Source organism: Miscanthus floridulus, chromosome 6, assembly GCF_019320115.1.
Source record: "Miscanthus floridulus cultivar M001 chromosome 6, ASM1932011v1, whole genome shotgun sequence".
In the NCBI taxonomy this organism is placed as follows: domain Eukaryota; kingdom Viridiplantae; phylum Streptophyta; class Magnoliopsida; order Poales; family Poaceae; genus Miscanthus; species Miscanthus floridulus.
In genome coordinates, this window is record NC_089585.1 from 95,555,506 (window position 1) to 95,565,134 (window position 9,629).

The 9,629-nt window shown below is 44.3% G+C and overlaps 1 protein-coding gene across 1 annotated transcript; it reads left to right on the forward strand.

Annotated features, from left to right (window-relative positions):
- The first annotated feature begins 297 nt into the window (after positions 1-297).
- LOC136458699 (protein MALE DISCOVERER 1-like) lies at positions 298-8,751 on the forward strand. The gene is made up of 13 exons (XM_066458626.1): positions 298-576; positions 1,597-1,876; positions 1,971-2,103; positions 3,413-3,484; positions 3,721-3,864; positions 3,945-4,073; positions 4,205-4,260; positions 4,406-4,813; positions 6,877-7,067; positions 7,190-7,322; positions 7,413-7,567; positions 7,900-8,091; positions 8,187-8,751. Exons 2-13 carry the CDS (start codon positions 1,780-1,782, stop codon positions 8,445-8,447), a joined length of 1,971 nt encoding a protein of 656 aa, XP_066314723.1. The 5' UTR covers positions 298-576; positions 1,597-1,779; the 3' UTR covers positions 8,448-8,751.
- The last annotated feature ends 878 nt before the right edge of the window (positions 8,752-9,629 follow it).

The window sequence follows — 9,629 nt, forward strand, 5'->3', positions numbered from 1 at the left end:
GGAACAGATGCTGTTGCAAGTGCGCGTAAACTTCATGAGAATGGCGGGCACGACGGTTGGCGGCAACACGACGTGCGGCGGGCGAGGAGGATTTCCTTTCCTTTTCTCAACAGAAGAACGTCGGACATAAACTGAATTGAATGAATAAACAAATTTCGAAAAAGAAAAAGGAAAGAAGAACGACGGACATAAACTGAACAAATATATTATTTCTCGAAAAAGAAAAGGGAAGACAAGGCACAGCCAGGGGATATGGTGGGACAGCTAGGCTGGCCCACAGCTCCAAGGCATCGTCAATCAGCAAGAAAAAAAAAATCACTAGAAACTCCCCTCGTTTGCGCGTCCCCACCTGCCCCGCGCGGGCCCCACCTAACGTCTCTTCGAACCCCAGCCAACCAGCCGCGACTCGCGAGAGGCGCGCGCGCCCGCCGTTCCCCGCCTCGGCTCGCCGCCGGCCGCTGGCCACCGTCCCCCGCCACGACGGATCGTAAGCTGGTGAGGAGCTCGGAGCTCCGCGCGACTGAAGGGATCCAGGCATCCAGCCGCCGGCCGCCAGGCCGCAGCGCCGAACCACGGGTAAGGGTCCTGCTCATCTCTGCAGCGCCTCCGCGAGTTGCAAGGCCATCGCCGTCGGTCGATCGCATTTCCCATCAGCTCGTCCCGGGAACCTTAGCTCTGTTTTGCCTCTTCGATTTTTGTTTTTATTTTCAAAAATTACTCCAGCTGCAATCGGTTTGGGATTGTTGACCTGGTTTAACTATTCCCTTCCCTTGTTCAGAAACTTCCTTGCCTTTTCCCTTTCAAGCACAGCATTTGGCGTCGCTGAGATGTCCGGCCGCGATTGGCACCACAGGGGGGCGGAACAATGCCAATGCGGTGCGGGCCATATTCTATTGCCATATGTGATGATGGGCGCCACCGCGCCAAAGGGTTTTTAAAATGAGGACCGTCGAATCCGTCGCCGGCGATGACGATTTGAGCGCGCGCGCGCGCGTTCTGCAGACTTGCAGAGTGGTTGTCCTGTTCCACACTTGACAACGACCGCGCCTCGTATATTATGCAGTTTTTTTAAGCCTGCCTCTCGAATCCTGGCGTGGAAGTGGAATTGTCCTACAGGTGGCGGAGGAAGAATTCCACTCACGCCTGTCGATTTTTATTTTAAAAAAACGCGATCTCAAACACGATTACAGCCAAGAGGATGCGCCGTGAAATCTTCTTCTTTCAAAGTGTGTTTGTGTTTTTTTTTTTGGCTTCGTCGTGTCGCGCCTGCCGTTCTTGGTTTCTTCTCCAACTACTACCCGTTCCTCCAACAGCGGACGACCGCTGTTTCCCTCTCCCTCCCGTCCTCTCTCTTCTCTCTCCCTCGTCTCCGTTCCCAAACCCGCCGCCGTGTAAGCACCCCTCGCTCTATCCTACGAATCCTCTTTCGGTTTCTTGATTCGAATCGCGTGCGGTGTAAGCAAAAATCGTCAGGCAAAACAAAAAGGCGCTAAAGCTGTTTGTTTGCTTTATGGTGATTGCAAGTTTCCTCTGCTCCTCGTCGCCCTTTTTCTGGCACCTCTGAGCTGTTCCTGTCTGTTTTCTCTTTGCATGCAGGCACGAAGCGGACTTGAGTCTGCCGTGCCTGGGTGGAGCTCGCATCGTCGCTGCAGCGGGCGCAATGCCTGCCCCCCGCGCCTGACCATGCATTCCAGGCTGCTCAAGAGGCTCGCGAAGAGGATCATGTGAGGGCGCCCTGCCGTCGTCTCGATCGTCGCGCGCCTGCGGGACGGGAAAAGCATGCGAAGGATGGATGGCTTCATTTCGTCGTCGTTGGCGCTCGTCGTGCTGGCGCTTCATCTTGCCGTGGATGGCTGCTCGGCGGTCAACCTTGAAGGTACGGGCCGGCGTCTCGACACCGGTGTTTGGTTTCGGTGCTTGCATTGTCGTGCTGACTTGGCGCGCGTTTCTCGTGGTTGTGGCGTGCGCAGGGTCGGTACTGCTCAAGTTCCAGTCAAGGGTGGAGGAGGATCCGTATGGCGCCATGGTGGGCTGGAGCCCGCGCGACGGCGACCCCTGCAGTTGGAACGGCGTGCGCTGCGTCGATGGCAGAGTTGTGATGTTGTGAGTTGGATGCTCTCTCTCCCCTTCTGAATGTGCAGTGTCTCAGCATGGATGATCATGATTGCCAACAAACAACGTTTCATTCCCCTGTTTAACGGGTCTTCCATTTGACTGTATCTTTCACGGCAGAAGAGTGTAGTGGCATTGGTTTATTGTTCAATGAATCTTGTGTTGTCGCCCGTACTTTTCGTTCTAAAACTTTATCCCCTTGTAGTTATCGTGGTTTGACTTTACATTGAATACATGAAAAGAAACGTACCAGTTCTTCTGTCGAGTTTATCCTAACACAAGCATAGTCTGCTTCTTAATTCAGACAAGTTATAAAAGAAATCTAGCTGTTCAATGGTTGACAGAGTGGATACTGATGATGAGGCTTCGAATGAGTAAATAAGGAGTGTTTTATATTCCACTTGGAGGAAATTTCCATGCACCCTGGAGCATCTCTAGTAACTAAAATTTGGTGTAATATGCCCTTGAACATGCTACGCTTTAAATTATTTTCTACCTTTTTAAAAGCATAGCAGTAAAAGATTTTTAGCAGATTACAGCAGTTACGTTTTTTTATCTGTATTTGCCAGTGAATACATTGTTCAGCCTCCTATATAATGCATCATTCCCAATTAGTTTTCAAATGAAGCCTCTGAGCAAGCTCATTATTTGGTGTATTAGAGTGGTTTCTTGACTCAGCCAAACTGAACAAGTGGCTGCAGCTAGTTTTATATGATTGATTTCTATTCCTGGTGGCATTTTTTTATGGTGTGGGATCACCATGGGCAAAATGCTGTACTCTGCCTACATTACATTTCAGGGGCCATCGTTGGTGTACACATAGTTCTTCAGGAACCACCATCTCCACTAGTTATCATCGATATTTCAGATGCAAATGCAGAAGTACTTATCAGCGATTCTTGGAATCACATGTTTTCATTTTTACCAGTGAACCTTCTTGTTATTTAAGAAGGGCAGGCCTGGTGCAGTGGTGAGAAACGCGGGTTCGAAGCAACCTCTCCACAGATTTTGCAGGGGAAGGCTTGCCTCGGTTTTCCCCTTCCCCAGACCCCACTCATGTGGGAGCCTCCGGCACTGGGTCTGCCCTTTAATCTTCTTGTTATTTAAGAAGATGATTCTTACGCAGCTGTTTTTTTTTAAAAAAAATCTCGGACGACATTTTGTACAGTGCCATGTGCCAAATAAGATGAGAACGTTACTTTTGTTTACTTCTGCAGTTTTTTTTATATATGCTTTGGCTATGCTATCTCATTAGCATCTGGAGTATTCTACTTAGTGTGAACTGTTTTTGTTTTTCCAGAAACCTGAAGGATCTCTCCTTAAGAGGCACCCTAGGTCCAGAGCTAGGAACTCTTAGCCATCTGAGGGCTCTGTAAGTATAGTCAATTATTATTTTTCAATTTGTATAGACCTTTAAATTTCCTTTTATAATGCAATGATATGCAGTTCTCTTGCGCGTTTGAGGAAAAACTATAGTGATATATTAATGCTTTCACCAGAATATAAATTGTCATTTGTTGCACAAATTAGATTGGCAATTTGATATGGTAGTATTTGACTAGTTGCTACACCCATGACTATGATTGACACCTAGCTATCCACTTGCAGTGTACTCTCCAATAACTTATTCAGTGGAGCAATACCTAAGGAATTGAGTGCTCTTGCAATGTTGGAGATACTGGATTTAAGCAACAACAACTTGAGTGGGGAAGTTCCACAAGAGATAGCAGAAATGCAATCACTTAGGCAGTTGTAGGTTTCTGACTGACTAATTTCGTGAAAAGTTTTCATCAGCAGGAAGTACAATGTCATGATATTTTTCACTTCTGCAGATTGCTTTCCAATAACTGCTTTCAGTGGCCTCTGATCCAACATTCCTATGGGAACTTTGATCAGGAAAATGATTTCAATATTTATGATAATCTCGGGAGGGGTAATATGAATCGAAGAGCTGAGAATGGGTAAGGGAAAAAAAATTAGTGCTACAAATTCCCCTCTAAGTTATCACCCGTTTTTTCTTCCATTTTTTTTGGAAATTAGAAATTATCTGCAGATCCTGATGGTAGCAGTTTTTTAATCTGGACCGTTCTAGGTTGGAATCTGGTTCTTCCTCACAAGAGGACAAAAAGGACACTAGCAACCTTTCTGGTAATCCAATTGACTATACTAAGCTCAAGTCCTTATATTTTCTTCTCATTAATGATACAAAGCTTGTTCGAGAGAAAAAAAAAACAAGTCGAGTCCTAGATGCATAAGCTAGTCCGTAAATGATATCTTTGCTTCTTTTTCCCAGCTCAACTTCCTTCACAATACGCAGCAAGAAATCCAGCAGCACAGCTTAGCCAGCGCAGGTTACTTCAAGATAGCAATCTTGCTGCACCTTCTTCTGCAAATGCTCTTGTTCCAGCTGCTGTTCCTGTTCCTTCCACTGGAACTGGTTCATTTTCAGCATTCAGTCCCAACAATGCACCTGTACCAGCTGTAAATCCCCCAAGTAGTCCACCGACGGTCCCCAGTACTACCGCCGAAGAAGTTCCAGGAAGAAGGTCCATCAAATGGCTTTATCTCATTGTGGTGCCACTGGTCGCACTTCTTATTGTCATCGCATGTATGCTTTTGCTATGCCGCACCAAGTCAGGGACAACAATAGGTCCATGGAAGACAGGGCTCAGTGGTCAGCTCCAGAAGGCATTTGTAACAGGTAATGTTTTTATTTGCTATCTGATCCATCTCAAGAAGTAATCTTATTTATGCGAGAAAAAAAAACATTTCATAGTTGCATCTACTTTTCGCCTTTAGAGATCATTTTAAATAAAAGTATGCACAATTGTTCCACCTCTACGTGCCAGCAGTTTGTATAAAAGTGAACTAATGTCTTGCATTAAGTAATATTCAATATGTTATTTAGATTTTTTTTGAATGAAAGGCAGGAGCTCTGCCTCTCAATTAAGATATGAAAAAAGAGAGTTTATGTACAGGTCGCAGCCCAACTAGTTGGCACCCAACAGAAATCAAAACCACGATACACGGATACACTAAGATCCCCAGCTTGCTAGCGCCCAGTGACGAAGCCAGAAAAAAATTTAGGAGGGGCTGAATAAAAGAATAGAGGTTTTTTTATCTTCTCTTAACCTTAGCCCCTCCTACCTAATACATGTATGCATAAAATTTTAAGGGAAAACTTAGGGGAACTCCACGTGCTCAGGATGGGTAGGGGGGCTGAAGCCCCCCTAGCCCCACCGCTGGCTTCGTCGCTGCTAGCGCCCCCCCCCCCCCCCCACCACCACCACACACACACACACACACTTGTGATTACCCTCTTCCTTTGCTCAATGTCCAATACGAATCGAAGAGCTGAGAATGGGTAAGAGAAAAAAAAATAGTGCTACAAAATTCCCCTGAAGTTATCACCCGTTTTTTCTTCCTTTTTTTTGGAAATTAGAAATTATCTGCAGATCCTGATGGTAGCAGTTTTTTAATCTGGACCGTTCTAGGTTGGAATCTGGTTCTTCCTCACAAGAGAACAAAAAGGACACTAGCAACCTTTCTGGTAACCAACTGACTATACTAAGCTCAAGTCCTTATATTTTCTTCTCCTTAATGATACCCAGCTTGTTCGAGAAAAAAAAAACAAGTCGAGTCCTAGATGCATAAGCTAGTCCGTAAATGATATCTTTGCTTCTTTTTCCCAGCTCAACTTCCTTCACAATACGCAGCAAGAAATCCAGCAGCACAGCTTAGCCAGCGCAGGTTACTTCAAGATAGCAATCTTGCTGCACCTTCTTCTGCAAATGCTCTTGTTCCAGCTGCTGTTCCTGTTCCTTCCACTGGAACTGGTTCATTTTCAGCATTCAGTCCCAACAATGCACCTGTACCAGCTGTAAATCCCCCAAGTAGTCCACCGACGGTCCCCAGTACTACCGCTGAAGTTCCAGAAAGAAGGTCCATCAAATGGCTTTATCTCATTGTAGTGCCACTGGCCGCACTTCTTATTGGCATCGCATGTATGCTTTTGCTATGCCGCACCAAGTCAGGGACAACAATAGGTCCATGGAAGACAGGGCTAAGTGGTCAGCTCCAAAAGGCATTTGTAACAGGTGAAGTTTTTATTTGCTATCTGATCCATCTCAAGAAGTAATCTTAATTTATGCGAGAAAAAAAACATTTCATAGTTGCATCTACTTTTCGCCTTTGGAGATCATTTTAAATAAAAGTATGCACAATTGTTCCACCTCTACGTGCCAGCAGTTTGTATAAAAGTGAACTAATGTCTTGCATTAAGTAATATTCAATATGTTATTTAGATTTTTTTTGAATGAAAGGCAGGAGCTCTGCCTCTCAATTAAGATAGGAAAAAAGAGAGTTCATGTACAGGTCGCAGCCCAACTAGTTGGGAAACCAATAGAAATCAAAATCACGATACACGGATACACTAATGTCCCCAGCTTGCTAGCCCCCCCCCCCCCCCCCCCCCCCCTCATGATTATTACCCTCTTTCTTCTTGCTCAATGTCCTCTTTTATTCTTGAGGCCACCTGCATTGCCGATTCTTGGGCGCTATTGAAGATTCTTCGGGTTTTTTTTCCTCCAAAGGTTCCAGCATGTGTAGATTACCAAACCGTTGAAACGCCTTCTTTCTTCTTTTGGGACCTTGTTATTTAGATTTATCTGAGTAACAAATTCATGTCTGTTGAAAGAGTGTCAGAATTATCTACTTAAATTGCCTCTATTTATTTGTGGTAATTTTCCCCCTTGTGTATTTTAGGAGTACCAAAGTTGCAACGCTCTGAGCTGGAAGGTGCGTGTGAGGACTTCAGTAACATTGTGGCAACCTATCCACAGTACACTGTCTACAAGGGAACCTTATCAAGTGGTGTTGAGATTGCTGTTGTATCAACCATGATTACCTCTAGCAAAGATTGGTCAAAACATTCGGAAGGTCGATTCAGGAAAAAGGTGATGCAATATATTTTAATTTGATTAACTCAGTGCATCTAAGGCTCTAAGTTTGTAATTTTGATAGGTGGCCTTTAAACAAACTTGTTTTAACCTCCTTATTTTTCTTCCTGACAACATAGATAGACTCACTCTCGCGAATCAACCATAAGAACTATATCAACCTGCTTGGGTACTGTGAGGAGGAAGAACCTTTCATGAGGATGATGGTGATGGAATATGCTCCCAATGGAACGCTATATGAACACCTCCATGGTATCAGCCGTTGATCTATTCCACATTTTTTTTATGTCTACCCTCTGATCTTTGTGGTCGAATTGAAATGTTTTGCTTTGTCTGTTGCAGTCGAGGGATTTGATCCTATTGATTGGAATGGTAGAATGAGGGTAATTATGGGAGTAGCATACTGCACCCTACACATGCATGAGCTTAGCCCTCCTATAACACACCCAGAGTTAAAGTCAAGTGCTATATTGCTATCTGAGGATGGAGCTGCAAAGGTACATATGTGCTTATGGGTGCAGCTTTTCTTTCTTTGAATATCTGGAGACTGGAGACTTCTACAGGGCATTTCCTAAGTCACTGCCTGCCCAGATTTGATAATAAGTAGGAAACAAACATAGTACAAGACTGAAACTTCATCATTGAAATCATTATCAGTTCTTCATGCAATTATACCCTTTGATTTAGAGTTATATTATCAATATTTGGTTAAAAGGATGAATTTGATGCACACTTATCTACTGCATAAATTAGACGAACAATTTGACTTTAGATAAGCACTTCGCATAATGCTTTTCTCCTTACACTAGTTCCTTAATTCTTTCCACAGATAGTAGACATGAGCGTTTGGCATGAAGTATATTCCAGAGGAAACATGCCCAAGGATGACGACTTAGTTGATCACCATGAACGAGTAGCTGCGGATCCAGCTGGGAATGTCTACAGTTTTGGTCTACTCATGCTGGAGATCATCTCAGGAAAGCCTCCGTATTCCGAAGAAAAGGGTTCCCTTTCGAACTTGGTAATGACGACAAAGACACTATGGATAGTTACTAGTTACTGAAACTTCGAAAATACCACATTTAAAGTAACATCAAATGTCGTTATTTCTGTCAGGCTTTGGAGTGCATTAGGGATAACCGGAGCATGTCTTGTTTGCTTGATCCTAACTTGAAGGATCACAAAGAGAAGGACCTAGAAATCATATGTGATTTGGTCCAGGACTGCATCCAAAGCGATCCGAAGAAGAGACCAACCATGAGGGAGGTCACCACTAGATTGCGAGAAGCACTGTCAATTTCGCCTGAGGCTGCGACGCCACGGTTATCTCCACTCTGGTGGGCGGAGCTTGAGATCCTTTCAGTTGAAGCAAGCTAGCGAAAATGTTCTTTGTTTGCAGCAACACCGAGGTACTTGTGCATACTGTAATGCAACCCTGTACATCCCTGTTGTATGTTTCCATCTTGTGTTGTAACTTTGGTGTCTGCGTGTTACATTTTTTTCTCTCCAGTGAATTCAATTGCCTGGTTTATTTTTCTCATTTCTTCCTCGCTTTCCCTCTGTATACTAAACATACATGGTGTGAAAGTAGAATGCTTCATGCCATCCTAGGACTGATTGTAATCAGGAAATGTGTAATGTTCCATGGTTTTGCAGAAATACATATTCTTTGATTGTTGATGTGAAACAAATGACACTTAGTGTGGACTAAGAGTTAGTATTCACTCTTTTTCTTTTTTGCCTACACGAGCAATCTCCAGCACCATTTTGTTCTTCCGTTTCTTGTTTATTTTTCATGGTGTTTTGGAGGTCAAGTTATATTATTCCAACAAAGGATCAAAGACTTGCTTGGTTTATTATGTTTTTTTATTTCAAAGGGATGGGAAAAGCTTTGCCACTTTTTTTTTTATTAGAACAAGAAGTATAAAACAAGAATTGGCCTAGTTGTTTAAGTGGCAAAGCGGACCAAAAGCACATAACACACAATTCCCAACTAACAACTAGACTAAACAACTCACCACGGTTTTTAGCTAGGACAAAACAGGAAGCCCGCCCCCTTCACAGCTACAAACACAATCAAGATAACAACTCATCAACAACCGCTACAACAAGATAACTTCACCGCGAAGGCATGCCATGTGCCAAGAACAACTAGAGGGGATTCACCTCAAACCACAGAACTTGCATTGCCATAGAGGAAGAACCACTAGGATATTTAACTATCCGTCACTCTTATGAATGTCAAGTCTCTGATCGTCATTACTACACGGGAACCTACATCTTTGCCATCGTAGAGAGGAGATGCACATTATTATCCTCAGTCATCCAAAGTGGAGGGTTGCCTGTCCCTGGCACAGAGCGACGCAAAAAGACCCTTTTGCCCTCGCCCTTCCCAACAAAACAGTTGTCTTCCTTCTCTTCCATTCTCTCCAACCGCTTGCCGCGTAGGATGGAACCCTTGTCCTCACGGAACAAAGCATCTTGGTAGCCGGCGTTTGAAGAAAGGAACGCAGTAGGGGTAGAGACTAGGCTCCCCCTCATCCAGTGCGATAAGTGCGG

Excerpts from the sequence above, each read along its gene's own strand:
- LOC136458699 (XM_066458626.1), top strand. The coding sequence starts at position 1,780 with ATGCGAAGGATGGATGGCTTCATTTCGTCGTCGTTGGCGCTCGTCGTG. Across the intron at positions 4,261-4,405 it reads GGACACTAGCAACCTTTCTG|CTCAACTTCCTTCACAATAC; the intron begins GTAATCCAATTG and ends TCTTTTTCCCAG. Across the intron at positions 4,814-6,876 it reads CCAGAAGGCATTTGTAACAG|GAGTACCAAAGTTGCAACGC; the intron begins GTAATGTTTTTA and ends TGTGTATTTTAG.